The following is a 17,290-nucleotide window of genomic DNA, read 5'->3' as shown; positions in this document are numbered from 1 at the left end:
TTCCTCGAAATTTTGATAATTTGAAGAAAGTTTTCAAGCAATTAACAAAGGATTACTCGATATGAGGTAAAAATTCTAGATTTTCACCTCATAGCGAGAGCTTCCCTTTCATTGCTTGAAAACTTTCCCCAGCTTCAAAATTGGGGAAAGGGCTGTAAAGTCGACTCCGATACCAGCAGGTACCAGAGTATTTAAAAGAGAAGCCCTCGTACGAGTTTCTATGAAGACCTTCTCATTCAAGAAGATCTTAATAGAAAATCGTACGAGGGCATTGGAAACTCGCGTCTGGTACATGTTGGTACCAGAGTGTTTGAGATTTGAAGACTCTGGTACTAACATGTACCAGAATTTATGATGAATTTAAGATGGACCATTATAAAATGGTAGCGGTTTGTTTCAAAAAATTTAGATGAGATTTGCATAGATATAGATTATATGATTTATACATATGAAAAATAATATATAAAAATATAATTTTGAGATAATTATGTAAATAATATTTTAAATATTTGAATTTGAGGTATAATTTTATAGTAAAATATATTATAAAGAGTATTTATATAAATATTGTAAAATAATATAAGTAATAAAAATTGAGACCCCCTCCCAGTTTTTGATGTTTTGTCACTTTTTCGGTAATTCTTATTGTTTCGAGAAAGAAGGAGTTCTATCACTTCTTTACAATTATTTTCTGCAGCAATATGAAGTTCTGTTTTTCCAGTTTCAGTAAATTCATTGAGTTTAGCTTTATGAGATAGTAGAAGTCTTATTATTTCGATAGAATTTCCTTCAACAGCATAATGAAGGGCTGTATTACCATTCGAACATTTTTTGTTTATATCCTCACAAAAAGGAAGCAGATATCTGCAAAGTGATGGGATATTAAAGCTTGCTGAATAAGGAAATAAGCAACCAATATTAAAACATTGATCTAAACAAACTAAAAAAGCTTGGAGATTTTTGAATTCGCAACAACTCTCAAGGGAAATTTTGATATTGTGTTCATTCATCAAGAAACAAATAAAGTCTATATTGTGTGAAATAATTGCATATCGCATACAACTATCATCAGGTTTCATTACTTTCATGCATTCACTCATGATTTCAGGATTTCCACTCAAGAAAGAATATTGAAGACATTTTTCAGTGATTGGAAAATTATATTTTGTTCTTAGAAACTTAAAACAATTAACTGCACCATGATAACAACATAATTCAATAAGATTTAAGTAATTAGGATATAATTCTAAACTTAATCTTTGAAAGAGATCAAATCCTGAAGTTTCTGTAAATGCTATAAAACTCTCTTTGTCATCTTTCATAATTGAGCTGAAGATCGTGTTTTCGTCATGAACATACAATGATAAATCATATGTTACTTCATGATAGAATGAATAAATGCTTCTATGACCTTTATCTATTTTTTTTATTGATGACTTGTTTGCACTGTCTAAAACAATTCCATATTCTTTATACACAAAGTAATCAAAAATGACTGAAATGTTAGGAACTTGTATTGGATGATATTCGTCATAAAATTTTTTGAAAAGTGCTAAATATGATTTTAAGTAACCATTCCTGTAAATAATTATATTACTAAATATTTTTATGATCTGCTCCACGCAAAAATATTTGGTATCGATAAGGTTTGTTTTGATCTTATTGTATACAATGAATTAAATGTTTCAATATAGTCTTTATATGTCACTAAAAGTTCTGTATGGTTCGTAAGCTCACCATTTTTAGACATGCTGAAAGAAAATGCTTGGTAAAAAAATTCAATGAAACCGGCACTTGATTTTTTGATCAAATTTTTTTAATCGTTCTGACAGACCTAATTACTCGTTATAATACCGTTTTTCAATATAATCTTTATCTTTTATATGTTTACCATTTTTACCAGACAATCGTAAGAAAAAAATAATTGTTTACCACTGCGCTTATTCGACACGAAGTTATCACGTGCTACCGTATGAACAGGTCTAAATAGAGTTCACATTTATATAGATATACTCTTAGCTATATTTATTTATATATAAAAATCACTTGCATATTTATCAATTAAAATTGAAATGTAATAGAATTTTTCAAGTATACATTTAATCATTTAGAAGTAAATAATTGGATATTTTTATAATTGTTTCTCAATTTTGTATTTTTTAACAAAAATTCATAAATTTCCTTCATAAATGCAATAAATCGCTCATACATCATTACATATTATTCAAACCGCAGAATCTATACGTTTACAATCAAAATAAAGTTATTTTCGGGCTCAAAATGAAAAAAATATGGAATACCTGATCAATGATCCGAATATGTTGATATATATATTTGTAATTCACTAATTAAAGCGTTTTCTATCAAAAGATACATGCTTTTTTACCAAATTCAGTAATTAATGCTGTTCTTGTCCGAAGGACTATTATGCACAAAATTTCGAAGGTAAATTTTCTACTTTGAAAAACTACTGATTTATCAGTAATAGAACTGATTAAAAAAAGCTATTACATAGCAAATATATTTTTGTGATATTTACAAACGCACTCTCAATTGGACTTTATTTTGGCATAATTCCATTTCAAAAAAATTGAATTAAAATTTATATCTAATTTCTTGAAACATATCAGTGCAATCAATCTAGATGGAAAAATAAAAGTTATCGGATTTTTTGTATCAAAATTCATGAGTTAATCAGTAGTATCAATTGCGCACAGACTGTTATTACTATTGATGAATGAAAAATTGAAATCTGATTGAGTCAGAAAATGTTCAATCTTGAAAGAATAAACAAATCATGCTTAAACCGAAAACATCATCTACATAGTTCATATAGGCTTCATTTTGAATCCGTAAAGGCTTATTACGTTAATGTAATATAATTATCGAATTATTGTCCACAATTACCATTAAATTTAAATAATTAGATACTTTCTTATAATTTGCAAGCTGAAAATATGAAATATTTTTAAGTGTGTCATAGCTAATAATAGCCTTTTCATCAATATGAGAAAAGAGATGCCTGCTTTTTATCTTTAATGTGCCCAATCGCTAGAAGTTACTAATACAGTTTAATTTGATATATGATGTTTTCGACAAATCAAAATGATTCTATTATATTTCCACGGAGATACTTAGTAATCATAGAAAACTTATCAAAAATAGTGAAAAATAAAGGATTAATCCTGAAATTGCGCAATAGGCCAACATAATTGCTAGATTATCCATGCTCCCAAAACAATTTTTGGTTAATTGATGAAAATTAACCCATGATATATAGTTTTTTTATAATAAATAAAAGCTCTTCAGCTCTACAATCCAACGAATATGAACATCAGGCATTTCTTAGCTTATTCTATGCTACAACAGAAAATTTCAAAAACGATGCCAACAAAAGATTCAGATTTCTGACAAAACACAAATTGTACGGTATGCCTGTATCTGATAGGAAATTCTTAAGCCATACACTCCCATTCCGAAGAGAAGTTCTGAAATTTGGTGAGAACAGAGGTAGGGCAACGATAGAAAATTTTTGGAAAAAAAGTTCGGAGATCTTAAACGTATCATATTCCCTGCATGGTTTGGTATCTTCCGCCATGCGTTGTGCCAAACATATTGACACTTTCCAATAATTAATTTATGGTATGAGTCACAGAGTTAGATTATAAAAAGAAAGTAAATAATTGCAATTAGAAATCATATATGTCGGAAATCAAATGTTGATGAGCAGAAACCTTTTACTCATCATAAAAGAGATAAATCACTAAAGATTTGTATACATTAAAATTTGATATTTGGTGCTCGAAAACTGTCTGATGGGACTCCTCCAAAATGAACCAATCTATCGCTGAGGACCAAATTAGATGATGTGGATGGTGTATTCTCTAATTCTAACTTAGGAAGAATGGGAACAAAACGAATGACGACAACAACATGTCAAACATAGATTAAATATCTATGAATCAATAAAGTATACGTGCATTGAAGGTGATAACGATCACTTGAGGCTTATAACTCTTTGACTAAATTATGCAATAATTAAATATAATCATTTTTATATTTTTATACTGATAGTAATTAATATACTATCCTGCTTAATAAATGGTATGATCAAATTTGTTTGAAAATTTAATTATGTATATGAAACTATGTCTTCTATATAAAAATCAAAATTTTCGGACGAACCTAGATTGAACCTTTATGAAAATCTATCATTTTTGTTAATTGAGTTAATATGAATCTTTTACATATGTATATATAGCATTGATAGCTTATATAATCATGGTTTATTCCATATTAACATATTTTTTCAGTTAAATTTGTTAATAATATCATGTAACAAATTAATTCAAGATTAGAATGTCTACAAAATGCTAACAAATAAGAACAAAATACGATTTCTCGACTTAAATTTTAATATGGAGTAGTTTTTCGTTTAAATCTAATTAAAAATGAATAAAAACTTATCTTGTACTATTTTCATTCAAAGATTTTAATAATGTAAATCATGCATTTTCATAATTCAGTACAGTTCTTTTTAGAATTAAAGTTGATGAGGATGATATTTGTGATTTAAAATAATTTGTTAATGTTCACCTTTTATTCATCACCTTGTGGTATGCCCTAAAGCAATAGCATTATCAATTCTGCTGAATTGATCAACTCAAAATTCCAAAAAAAATTCAAAATTTCAAAAATGAAATTAAACAATTTGAATTTTCACATGAAAAAATCAATTTCGAAAAAAATTTGGAAAATCAAAGTATTTGATAATTAGTCAAATAATCAATTTACATCGTTTTTACTCATAAAAAACAACTAATTTTTGATTTTGATATCATATTTGATAAATACTCATTCCAGAGTTGACGTAATGTATTAATTATTGTTAGAGATATTGCTTTCGCAGCAAAATTCTTATTTCATGAAAGAAAAAAAAAATGATTTTATTCCAACAAAAACAAGTAAACAGATGAATGGAAACGTACTATATTTTCATAAATGTAGTAATCAGCGTGTCAGCTTTTGTTTATCATGTTCGAGTCAAAATGTATTAACTTGTAATAAGAAATATTCGAAGATTATATGAAGTATTGAGCATTCTTTGTAGAAATATTTGTAATTCATTACTAACATATATAATAAAGTTGTTTTTTTTTCCTTATTGCAATAATTTTGTCTGATTTTAATAACTTTTCATGTATACGAGTTGTGTGAATATGCATCATAATATGCGTAAATATACTTATTTGCGACGAATAATGTGGTTGCATAATGGAGGTGCTAAATTTTGATTTTTAATATGGGGCTTTGGTATGTATAATCATGTTCTTATCTCAACGTAGGAGTATTGGTGCAATATGATTAAAATTTACGAGGTTGATCTTAAATTGAATAATTCTGGAGTATAAATCACAATGCAGCTAATTCTATGTTAAAGATAGATACAGATTGTAGTAATCAATTAGGGAGTACAAATTCATTCTTTCATTTCTGTCGTATTGAGCAGAAAGGAAGAGATCATAACCCTAGGAAAAAAAGCCCAAATTTGTCACTTTTCATAGTACGTTAAACTCAATTCGCTCGGCGAATGCCGAGCACACGTACTCATCATTCAACATAATATTCTCATTCTTTGGTTATTATAGTGCCAGACAACACAAGATTTCAAAGAATTACTTGAGTTTTCAATTAATCTTAATCCGATTTTAGATTTATCGAGAACTCCATCATCACAATCACATACTTCAGTGCGGTAACTACAATTATCCATATACAGAAGGAAGTTCTTTTCGAACAACTCATTTGGAGTCTGTTTTGGAAAGAACTTCTTTCTGTCCGACTTAATTTCATAGTTCCTGATCAACCAAAAGACAGAAACCACACACTATCTACTTAGGAAAGGAGTTCTTTCTAAATCTTCCTTAAATTGAGATTTTACGAGAGATAACCCTTCTATTGCACTTAAAAATGAACATTTTGATATCTTTAGTATCACACATGGTCATATATAGTATTTCATCTACATGAATACATTCATCTTTCGAAGTCTCTCATTAAATGGGAGGCTTCGAAAGATGAATCGTTTTATTCATACAACTTTAAATCTCGAACACATTTAGAGAGTGAGTATATCATTTTATTCTTGTTTTGAGTTTATTCTGATTCAAAATTGCAGTGAAAACAGAAGTTCACACATCATATCTGAATGTGAGCTCATCTATACTTATACGATCTCAATACCTCCACTCTAAGCATAAGAGGTGAAGTTATATAAAAATTATCAGATGCGTTGAAGTCTCAAAAGTATTGCCTGAATGCTTGTTTCATATTTGTCCAAGTAGTTTCAATGAATAAATGTATTGTTTTTTATAATTTCGATTTATTTTTAGAAAATATTCAATATAAACCTTTATTGTGTTATTTACATCTCATAAATTCTCTGTCTAAATCATATAAAAGCGCGTTTTACCCCTATGAATCAAGAAATTCATTCAATATTCATGGTATATTTATTAAATTTATACGATTTACTAATAATCAATATTATATCCTCATAAATAGCAATATATTTTGGTAATCTATGATAATCATATACAATATTTGAAATCAAATTTTCATTAGTTTAGGTTCCTTGTTAATAGTAAACCATTATATTTATTACTAATAATAAAATCTATGTGTCGTATTGAAATTCAATAAAATTACTTATTCGGTCCAAAAAAACAAATTAGATAAAATTTTCCTTTTTTTATGTAATTTTTGTTTTTCATTTTTCTCAAGATCCTAAGTTATGTTCTAACTTTTGACATCATATCCTATCATGCTAGGCTATATATTATAGCATATCCAAAAGGCAAGGAAATCTATCAGAGAAGCCTTTTTGACCTATCGTTGCCCTACCTCTGTGAGAACAAATTCTTAATAGACGATGATGGGTGCTGATTTGAACCGCCCGTTTTTGAATGACAAATATTAAACTAAATTAGCAGTATAAAAATTAGGCTCGATCGAAGGCCAATTCAATTTTTTTTATTTCAACTGTATTTGAATTAACATTAATCTCTAATATCAAATATTCCAATAATAAAATATAATTTTTTGTTTGGTATTTTGGTCTCAATTGTCTCAAATATATTTTTTTTACCGATAGAAAATTTACATCGGTTATTTATAATAAATTTTTTTTAGAATTTTTTATCTCTAAATGGATAATGCGCAATCATTAAAAGCGCATGACGAAAAGGAGATTATCAAGGCTTTTGAGGAGCAGTACAAACTTGTTCCCGAAAACCGTGGCTATATCATTTCAGCAACTTTTGTTCGCGAATGGAAAAAGTATGTCGATTTCAGCGAAAAGAAAACAACAGGCCCGCGACCAGCAACCATCGATAACAGAAAATTATTGAACGAAAATAACGAGTTACGAAAAAATGCTATTATTAACTTAGAATTTGAAGTCATTACTCAGCAAGTCTGGGAAACATTCCATTCATGGTATGGTGGTGGCCCAGAGATTACTGTTGAAATCGCACACGATCCAATTCGTAATAAAAATGTTCCAGTTTTGAAGTACTCGACATATAAGCTTTGCTACGGTTCACAGCTTAAGACAATAGTCATCTCGAAGTATTCGCGTGTTTCAGATCTTTATACAAAATCCTTGGAATTATTTGGATTTTCACCAAATGATTACCATCTACGCAACTATGAAGGTCGAATCCCCGGCGAAATCCTCGATCAGACCAAAATTATCTGTGAGTATATGCTAAAAGACAATCAGGAGCTTCTAATTGAAGAAAACGCTCCCGATCCAACAAAAACCGAATTTTATTCAACGAAAGCCTGCTCAGTTGCCGACATACAAGAGGAAGTCATGCCCGATACTAAGGATATCCACTCTCTACAGCCCCTAAACAAGCGTGCGATCTCATTAGTCTCAATTGACATGATTGACCGTCCACAGCCAGGCACAGCCGGATTTCTCAACCTCGGCAACACCTGCTACATGAATTCTACGCTGCAATGTCTTTTCCATACTCCGCCATTACTTCATCTCTTCGAAGGCAACGAATGGACCAATTATCCGAACAATGGCGCTCTTCTCAGCGACTTTGTTGAGCTCTGCAAGATCGCTTGGAACGGAAATCAATCTGTTATCAACCCACACGCTTTCAAAGACGTAATCGACCGAATAGCCCCTGAATTCCGAGGTAGAGACCCTCACGACGCCCATGAATTCCTCGGAACTGTTCTCCGAACAATCCATGATGATATGAACATCGCGAAAGGCCGACCACAGTCAATAAAGATGACAAGAGACCCTATGCAAGCTTGGAATGCGATGAAGCTGACCGATGACTCCCCAATTATTGACATTTTCTTCGGAATGTGCAGACACACGCTCACATGCCCTAAATGCAATAACAAACAGTCATCGTTCGAACCATTCATGACTCTCAACCTTCATTTGCCGCCGAGAAAAGTTATTACGATACAAATTATTTTTGTCCCGGCAAATCCAGTGGAACCGATGCGTACCATGAAGCTGAAGGTCTTCGAGGACGCTTCCCTGGAAGAATACGAAGAAAGTATCTCTCTGGAAGTGAAAAGAAAAATTTATATCTCATTTGCGGATATTCAAGAGTCATCTCATCGGGCAATCTTCATCCCTACTTACAAAGCACCCGCTCAAGGTCACGAAATCTACGCATTCGAGATCTCGTCGCATTATACTTTACATGTCGTAGTTTGGCTATGCGTAAAGATCAAGAAACCTTACCAGAAGAACATGATGAAGATGGGAATGCCATACATCATATCGATTTCCAACGAAAATGCTACAACAATGGAATTATTGCGTCAATGCGACAATTTCTTCAGTTATCTATGGGAAGGACAACAAGAAAAGCTTCCTCCGGATCTCCAAGACCTAAAGGACAAGCTCATGTCCTTTGGAAAACCTTGCAATACAAGATTCAAAATCAAACTCGAAAAGAAACTATTTTCGAAGTCAACAACCTTCAAACCATTCGATGGTGTACCATGGGTATCAAAACGAAACGTCTACGCTATACTTAATCCTCAATTTCTGATTGATGGCCAATTTAATTGGTCAATGATCCGTAGACAGCTCAGACAAACAGCTACGATGCCTTCTAACAGAACGTGCTCACCGATCAATCGCTGTTTCGATACATTTTCCATGGAAGAAACTCTTGATGAAAAGAATCTTTGGTATTGCAGCGAATGCCACTCCAATGTTGCAGCGAAATCGCAAACACTCATCTGGAAACTCCCTAAAGTCCTCATAATCCAGCTGAAAAGGTTCTACCAGGAAGGAATGAGATTATTGAAGAACAATACATTCGTAAAGTACCCAATAATCTTGGATATGAACCCTCATTTCGGTGGACCAGGCACTGGTGGAAAGTACAGGCTCTACGGAGTGATGGAACACCAGGGATCTCTCACAGGAGGACACTACGAGGCTTCATGCTTCGTTGAGGGAATAAACCAGTGGTACCACTACTCTGATGCTTCTGCAAAGGAAATAACTGACCAACAGGTGATATCTTCTAACGCTTATCTTCTTTTCTATCAGCGGATTGAGTAATTAGTTTATATATTTGTTATAATAATAGTTCTAACTATGAGAGTAAAAATATTTTGTTTGTTTTAAAAAAAAATTAAGATTTTTTTTATTGAATCTTTACTTTCGAAAGTATACATTGGTTTTGTTATATATTGGCTATATGAGCATAGAATTTAAGATTATTTTGTTTGTTTTTTTAAAAAATTAAGATTTTTTTTATTGAATCTTTACTTTCGAAAGTATACATTGGTTTTGTTATATATTGGCTATATGAGCATAGAATTTAAGATTATTTTGTTTGTTTTTTTAAAAAATTAAGATTTTTTTTATTGAATCTTTACTTTCGAAAGTATACATTGGTTTTGTTATATATTGGCTATATGAGCATAGAATTTAAGATTATTTTGTTTGTTTTTTTAAAAAATTAAGATTTTTTTTATTGAATCTTTACTTTCGAAAGTATACATTGGTTTTGTTATATATTGGCTATATGAGCATAGAATTTAAGATTATTTTGTTTGTTTTTTAAAAAATTAAGATTTTTTTTATTGAATCTTTACTTTCGAAAGTATACATTGGTTTTGTTATATATTGGCTATATGAGCATAGAATTTAAGATTATTTTGTTTGTTTTTTTAAAAAATTAAGATTTTTTTTATTGAATCTTTACTTTCGAAAGTATACATTGGTTTTGTTATATATTGGCTATATGAGCATAGAATTTAAGATTATTTTGTTTGTTTTTTTAAAAAATTAAGATTTTTTTATTGAATCCTTACTTTCGAAAGTATACATTGGTTTTGCTATCTATTGACTATCTGAGCATAGAATTTAAGATTATTTTGATTGTTTTTTTAAAAAATTAAGATTTTTTTTTGTTTTATTGAATCCTTACTTTAGAATGTTCATATTAGTTTTATTATATATGGACTGTTTGAGCAAATCATTTATTCAATTAGCCATGATTTAAATTATTCAATATTTAAATTTAGAGAGACAGATTTTAACTTTCCAATCTGGTACTAATCTTTTCCTGGGTATTTCTATTCACATCTCAAAACCAGAGATGAGGCACTTATCAATAATGAAGTTTGAAATTTGAAAAATGAAAATATATCCCATAGATCTTATAGTAAACAATAATATTTTTAATGAATACTGGCATTAAGGCAAATTAGCATTTTTTTAGTTATTTATCAAATTTTGAATAAATTCAATTTTCAATTTGAAAGGGTGTGAATTCACATTCAATTTATGACAATCTAAAATTGTTCGATTACAAATAGCTGACGAGAAATACCTGTTATTTCGTTATTAATATGTGAATTCACATTCTAATTGATGTGTGAATTCACATTCAAAATTTTTTATTTCAAATTTAAAAAATCAAATCATTTTTGTAATTGTTGTGTTGAATGACAGAACAAAGAAGAGCTGCAGATGCATTTGACAGTCTATGGATCAAAAACAACTATTACGTCGTTGGTGTATGGCGCTGTATTAATTCAGACGCAAGAGATCTTGTAATCGAAAAGTTATGCAAATCTTTTGCCGGATTTCATACTTATTATGAGAATGGTAATTTAGTTTTTCATAAGAGAGAGGTTCCTGTATTCAAATTGCCAGAAAATCTTAAAACATTAGAAGAAATTGCAAATTACTCAGGTCTACATTTTGCTCGTCCTCCATCAGTTGCACTCGGATCAATCGCTGTATCAGAAGATGTAGTTGCTATTGTTGCCTCACACTCCGTATTTGATGGCGTTCTATTATCTATTTTAATGATTTGCTTGTTGAAAACAAGGATATCCCAGAAATCGGAATCAATCCTTCGTTGTTTGAACCATTTACTAAGCAAATCAACGAAGCAAAGAATTATGTTAAAACAATTCCATTTGATGAGGATGCAGTTAGATATAATCCTAATGATCAAATGCAAGTTCTTTCTGGTTACAGCTCTATCCAAATGAGAGAAGAAATTGATGCAAAAGATTTCAAAGTTTATGATAAAAAAGCAAATCAAATTCATGGTATTCCTGAATCAATTATTGCTGCTGAAATCCTTACAATATCAGCAATGAATGGAAAATTCGACAAGACTGGTGTATGGCAAGGTATAGCTACACGTCCATTTGCAGAAGGAATTAGATTAACTCAAGGCGAATATTTTGCTCATATGAATTCTATGGCAGAAAAAGTAAATGAAAATGATAGTGTTGATACACTTATTACAAAGGTAAAAGAAAATACAGATGAGCAAGTTCAAAAAGGAGCTCATTGGGCATTCCGCAAGACAATGAAAGATTCTCATTTTGAAGGAACAGCTATCAAAGGCACTCCACCAGTTTTCTTCCACATCGGAGAGTTCAAAGTCGGAGGTCCAATCAAAGATTTCCTTTTCTATTCAATTGGAAGTTTGGATCAAGGACCATCTTTGGATATCGTCACATACAACGTAAAGAAGTCTACAAGTAATATTTACTATCTAACACACACGCATGTTCCAAGTTATTTCAGTTTCAGAGAATCTAAAACTTGGATTGAATCAGTAAAATATGCATCAACAAGAATCAATCCATCCATGAAGATCAAAGATGCTATTGCAGAGCTCGTTGATTTGCAAAAGAATATTATGAAGAAGTATGATTTAGTTGAAAAAGTTTTTACATTTTGAAGTTAATCTTTTAAAATAAAAGCTTTCAGTTTATTGCATAAATGATCATGTTTTGTTGAATTTATATTATTGATATTCATAATTTTTACCGAATGAATCCATTAATAAAACTCTTCTTGATTCTTCATCTTCACGAGAAATTCATATAGCCTGAAGTTATATATGCTGTATTTTCTTCTGTGCACATCATGTTATTTGATTGAAAATATTTAGAGACTCATCTTTCATTGATCATACTTAGTACATCTGATCAAATCAAATCTCTAATCATCTATTAAATAGAGGATAAATTTTGTAGGAATAGTTTGGAATTAGCCAATCTTAGATTTTAGCACGATCAATAATGGTATTCATGATCAAAATTAAATACGAATCTCAATTGTTTTATTACTTGGATGAAATATTAAGATTTTTCTCGATGACATGGTATAGTAAATGTATTTATGAACTTAATAACATAAAAATCGTTATTTTTCAAATGAGCGAAGTTGAAAATTTGATGGCTCTATTAAAAATACTTCAATCTTGTGAATGCGAAAAAGACATTTTTGATCTGGCAGTTAAAATTGCTCCTATGCAACCAGTTTTAACCTATGAATCTGCACGATTATTAACTTTTGCGCTAAAGGAACAAATTAATCGAAAAAGACAAGCATACAAAACACTAAAATCAATTATAGAGCAGAAGAAAAGCCTTAAAAAAGATTATAAAGTCGGAAAACTTGTAGAGTCGAACGTTCTTATACTTCAGCAAGTAGTTCAGTTGTGTACTACTGCTATCAATACTATAGATAACTATTTGATTCCACAAAATTCACATGATCCAAAAATTACAGCATTATTAAATCTAACTTTTGGAGATCTTTTAAGATATAAACTAGAATGCATTAAAAACGAAAGTGAAAGGAAAAATATATTAAGAGATGCTAATTTTAGATACCAAAAAGCAGAAACACTTGCGTCTGAAAATCTACAGATTTTTGATCCATTAGTTGTCACGATTGGATTAAATTATGCAATATTTCTATATCACCAGCAGCATGATAGACAAGGAGCTATCAAAAGAGCCCAGAAAACTTTGGAAGATTCCAAGATGATAAGGCCAGACAAAACTGATGATTATCAGGACTGTATGCGTCTTCAACAATTACTTAAGGATAATATTAATCAATGGACTCACTTCGAAGACTAATTTTGATTTATTTCTTTTAATACCTTCAAAAATCGGATTGTTACTTACTTAGAACTTTATGTAGTTGTAATCATTTTCTTAATAGTTGAAAATTCGCATATATTTTTTCATTATTTTCTTTCTTCCAAATTTTATCTTGAAAAATACTGGCATTTATTTGTCCTTGATACTGTATAACTAATCTGTAACCAAAAGCTCCAAATAATTGTATGTTAAATATTCATTATTAAAGGGAATTCAATATAAATTATAAATTTAAAATTTATTGTTGTAAAATGTGCTATCTAATCATAATTTTTTGGGATTATAATATATGAATGCTTTGTTGACCAGTACTACAAAGCTCAACTACAAAATGCGAATTCATCTAGTAAGGAAGTTTTCTTTGGGAGCACAGAATTACACTAGTAATTAGTTGCATCTCAAAGGAATTAAGCCTTTAAAAGAAGAAAAAAATTATTTGAAAAATTAAAAAGAAAAAAATTAAAAAAGTAATTACTTAAGTAAGAGTCAGAAAATGTGCTTTATTCTTCCTTCTTTTCCTCCTGCTTCTCCTCTTCTGGCTTTGAGAAATCGACATTCTCGACATTGCCGAGTTCGTCCTTCTTCTCGTCTTTGTTAGCCTTGGCAAGGTTAGAAGCCATGCCCTGGATAAGTTCTGTAAGAAGTTCAGCAATTGGCTTCTCCTCTGGCTTTCCACGGAGGACGTAGGTATTAGCGCGCATATCAATAGCGAGCTCTGGCTTTGTGAATGAAAGACCTGTTTCCTTTGTGGCCATGATGATAGAAGCACCATCGATTCCACCAATATCGCGGCAACCCTGGCGCTGAGCAGCGAGCCAAAGCTTATCAGCCTCCTGGCTGCCTGTTGGGGCCTTCTTGGCCTTCCTGCGCCATGAACCCTTGCCACCAACTCTCATGCCAACACCCTTTCCGGACATTTTCGCGTAAGACCACGAAAAACCGTTTGGTCCTCACAAATTTTACTTATTTTTATAAAAAATGATGCTTATTTATAGAGAATTCAAATTTTACAGTTAAATTGAATTCATGTTATTTTGGATTTCTAACAATTCGAATTTGTTTGGAAGATCGCATCGGTAATTCTTAAATTATGATATTCATCTAATAAGAGTTTTGATTTCAAATAATACAATATCAAATTCAGGTAAACAAATCGAAATAAAATTTATTAGTAATTGAACTGATGAATAAAGCTAATAAGTTAAATTCTGCTTTGGTAAAATTTATTTTCACACTTGGTATGTCAATATTCCTTAATCAAGATGAAAATATTTAAAAAAAACAAAAGTAAATGAGAGATTTGAATGGCTAACGAAATGCACCTTGATTTTAAAGTAAAAATGATTATTAAATAAATATTGTTTTATAACAATTTAAACAAATTAATATAAATTATTACAGTAAGTTAAAAAATTCCGTGGAGTATAGAATATCCTGGGAGATTATTTTTTACATTTTTCAGCATTTTGTTTTTTGAGGAAGTCGGCTCGATTTTGGAGTTCGTCTATTTTTGATTCAAAGCTATCTAAGGTTGAATTAATTGACTGAGTCATTGCATCAAACTGAGCCAATTGCATATTAACTAATGCTTGTAACTGAGCAACCGAAATTTGTTCTTCTTCTGGTACCTCTGACATAGGAAAATTGTCAATTTTTTTTTATTTCATTTCTCCATTTATTAATTTTCCTTCTTTGAATCTAAGTATAACTGGGATTTGATGAATATAAATTTAAGAAACATAAGTTTAGATGATTATTTACTAAATTTTATTAAAATTTAAAACACAGGATTAAAAAAATCATCTTGTTAGCAGTTGCAGTTCAGTTGTTGAAGTCTAATATGATGTTTAGCACATGCCTATATTAAAAAGAAATTGAGAATGGAAAAATTAATCCGACCAACCGGATTCGAACCAGTGACCCCGGGATAACCACAATTCTACAGTCCCATGCTCTTCCAACTGAGCTATGGTCGGTTTACACTTTCTTAATAACAATTTAATTATTGATATAAATTCTCAATTTCTCCCGAGTATTTAATAATAAATATTGTTTCATTTTAAAAATAAATTAAAAAATTAATTAAAAATTCGTTTTTAAAACTTAATTACCAACCCGCAAAATTAAAATTGGACATTAATTTCATCAGCCTCGTTATCACTTTCATTGATGTCAAAAAGATCTTCATCCGACTTATTACCTGTGAAAAGAGGATTGTCAACAGTAGTTGTTTCGACATTTGTATTAGTTGTCATAGTTTCTGCCTCTTCTGGCAATTTTTCTTCCTGTTCTTCAGAATCATTATCATTGTTGCTTTGTCCTTTCTTCTTTATTAATATAACCACTACGACAATAACAATAATAATTACAATCAAAATACCAACTACAATACCTGCAATTAATCCTCCTTTACCCTTTCCAGCACCATTCGATTTTTGTTCTTCCTCTTCTTCTTTTTTGCTTACCTTTGCAACTATTTCCAAATCGAATGGTTTCTCAGCTGATTTCAATCCATCTTCGTCGATGGCATAAACATAAATCTTTGTCTTTTCAATTGAAGCATCTTCTGCTATCTGTAATTCTCCTTCGAAATGTTATATACGAAAACGATAAAAACAGTTTGATAGAAAAAAGTGACAACTTTACATGTCAAAAATAGGAAAAAGTGACATTTTATTCGTAATATTAAAATGAATCATCATAATCTTCTTCATAAGGGTCTTCATAATCTTCTTGATATTCTTCTTCATAATTTACTTCGTATTCTTCTTCTTCATTACTATCTTCTTCTATTTCAACCGGATTCGCCTTATTTTCTTCTTCTTCAACTTCCTCGCCTTCTTTTTCCCATTCATATTCTTCGATTCCTTGGAGCTCTGGCATCTCATTGGCCATAAGTGAACCTGGAAGAAAATCTTGAGAGACTCCATCCACAATCCATTTTGCCGGCATTCCCCTCTTCCAAATTGGAAGTTTCTTCCACATTTCAGATGGGCTATAGTGAATTTGTTTTCCATTCACATAATGAGTTGGTAATGCTAGATGAGGTTTAGCATTATAGTACTCAACCCATTGTTGAATCTTTGCCCATGACAACTCTCTGCTCTCTATGTTAGGCCACAAGCGCTCGATTTTCCCATTTTGGTATGGGCAATGGGGGACAATATATACATTATTGATCCCCCGAACCCTCATAGCCTTTAGGAACTCGCCTTTATTCTCGCCGCCATTATCGGACCAAATTGTATGTGGTGGTCCATAACGGGCTATTGCTCTCTTAATTACTTTCACTGTTTGGCTAGCATGTTTTGACGAAAGATGCTGCCATTCTATGATGAGCCTTGTGCAGTCATCAATCACAGCATAAAGAATCTGACTTCTCTTTTTGCCAAGAAAGTGGATATCAACGTGCCATATTTGGTTAGGAAAGGCAGCTAAGTATCTTGTCTTTCCTTTTGGCCGATAGGGTCCCCTTGGACGTGCCAAGCCTAGCTCTCTAAAAGCTCTTTCTACCATATGTCTTGAGGGGGATGTGGAAGAGGGTTTGTAAGATATTTAATGTTCCTCAGCTCAGATGGAAATGATAATGGAGACTCTTCAATCATAAGTCCGGAAGGAATTGTGGAAGAAATTTGATTCAGGGGCTTAAAACGTTCAATAGCGGAGAACCATGCTTGGGTAGGCGTTGGCTGTGGAACAATACCCGTCTTCATGTCCAAAAATGCCTCAAAATGAGATTTGGCATATTCGATATCTTTATTTATTTGGTTATAGGCGGAGATTATTCCAAGATGGCCATGCTGCT

The 17,290-nt window shown here is 31.1% G+C and overlaps 7 protein-coding genes and 1 non-coding gene across 8 annotated transcripts, besides 5 other annotated features; 3 read left to right on the top strand and 5 right to left on the bottom strand.

Annotated features, from left to right (window-relative positions):
• Positions 1–652: part of a mobile genetic element that runs on past the window's edge.
• On the bottom strand, positions 486–1,743 carry TVAGG3_0058000 (protein of unknown function (DUF3447); the record flags this gene model as incomplete). The annotated part of the gene is made up of 1 exon (XM_001310777.2): positions 486–1,322. The coding sequence occupies one exon, from the start codon at positions 1,320–1,322 to the stop codon at positions 486–488; it is 837 nt and encodes a 278-aa protein (XP_001310778.1).
• Positions 625–652: a terminal%2Cinverted (terminal inverted repeat of MuDR-2_TvMULE3 transposon ID:TVAGG3_0058010).
• A 3,820-nt stretch (positions 1,744–5,563) lies between the features above and the next one.
• Positions 5,564–5,611: a mobile genetic element.
• A 1,570-nt stretch (positions 5,612–7,181) lies between these two features.
• On the top strand, positions 7,182–9,663 carry TVAGG3_0057980 (ubiquitinyl hydrolase protein; the record flags this gene model as incomplete). Its single annotated transcript, XM_001310778.1, has 1 exon — positions 7,208–9,616. One exon carries the CDS (start codon positions 7,208–7,210, stop codon positions 9,614–9,616), a length of 2,409 nt encoding a protein of 802 aa, XP_001310779.1.
• A 1,359-nt stretch (positions 9,664–11,022) lies between these two features.
• On the top strand, positions 11,023–12,600 carry TVAGG3_0057970 (uncharacterized protein; the record flags this gene model as incomplete). The annotated part of the gene is made up of 1 exon (XM_001310779.1): positions 11,529–12,269. The coding sequence occupies one exon, from the start codon at positions 11,529–11,531 to the stop codon at positions 12,267–12,269; it is 741 nt and encodes a 246-aa protein (XP_001310780.1).
• A 147-nt stretch (positions 12,601–12,747) lies between these two features.
• Positions 12,748–13,739, top strand: TVAGG3_0057960 (protein domain specific binding; the record flags this gene model as incomplete). The annotated part of the gene is made up of 1 exon (XM_001310780.1): positions 12,748–13,461. One exon carries the CDS (start codon positions 12,748–12,750, stop codon positions 13,459–13,461), a length of 714 nt encoding a protein of 237 aa, XP_001310781.1.
• A 220-nt stretch (positions 13,740–13,959) lies between these two features.
• TVAGG3_0057950 (NAC domain family) lies at positions 13,960–14,427 on the bottom strand (the record flags this gene model as incomplete). Its single annotated transcript, XM_001310781.2, has 1 exon — positions 13,986–14,402. The coding sequence occupies one exon, from the start codon at positions 14,400–14,402 to the stop codon at positions 13,986–13,988; it is 417 nt and encodes a 138-aa protein (XP_001310782.1).
• A 238-nt stretch (positions 14,428–14,665) lies between these two features.
• Positions 14,666–15,125, bottom strand: TVAGG3_0057940 (uncharacterized protein; the record flags this gene model as incomplete). The annotated part of the gene is made up of 1 exon (XM_001310782.1): positions 14,928–15,122. The coding sequence occupies one exon, from the start codon at positions 15,120–15,122 to the stop codon at positions 14,928–14,930; it is 195 nt and encodes a 64-aa protein (XP_001310783.1).
• A 253-nt stretch (positions 15,126–15,378) lies between these two features.
• Positions 15,379–15,461, bottom strand: TVAGG3_0057930. Its single transcript has one exon. It is a non-coding gene; the product is annotated as a tRNA-Tyr (tRNA).
• Positions 15,462–15,608: 147 nt separating this feature from the next.
• TVAGG3_0057920 (uncharacterized protein) lies at positions 15,609–15,995 on the bottom strand (the record flags this gene model as incomplete). The annotated part of the gene is made up of 1 exon (XM_051221310.1): positions 15,609–15,995. The coding sequence occupies one exon, from the start codon at positions 15,993–15,995 to the stop codon at positions 15,609–15,611; it is 387 nt and encodes a 128-aa protein (XP_051106296.1).
• An 81-nt stretch (positions 15,996–16,076) lies between these two features.
• Positions 16,077–16,141: a mobile genetic element.
• A 29-nt stretch (positions 16,142–16,170) lies between these two features.
• Positions 16,171–17,190: a mobile genetic element.
• Positions 17,191–17,290: the final 100 nt, after the last annotated feature.

The sequence above is a fragment of the Trichomonas vaginalis genome, chromosome IV, assembly GCF_026262505.1.
Source record: "Trichomonas vaginalis G3 chromosome IV, whole genome shotgun sequence".
Classification (NCBI taxonomy): domain Eukaryota; phylum Parabasalia; order Trichomonadida; family Trichomonadidae; genus Trichomonas; species Trichomonas vaginalis.
This window is presented reverse-complemented; position numbering and strand designations above follow the sequence as displayed.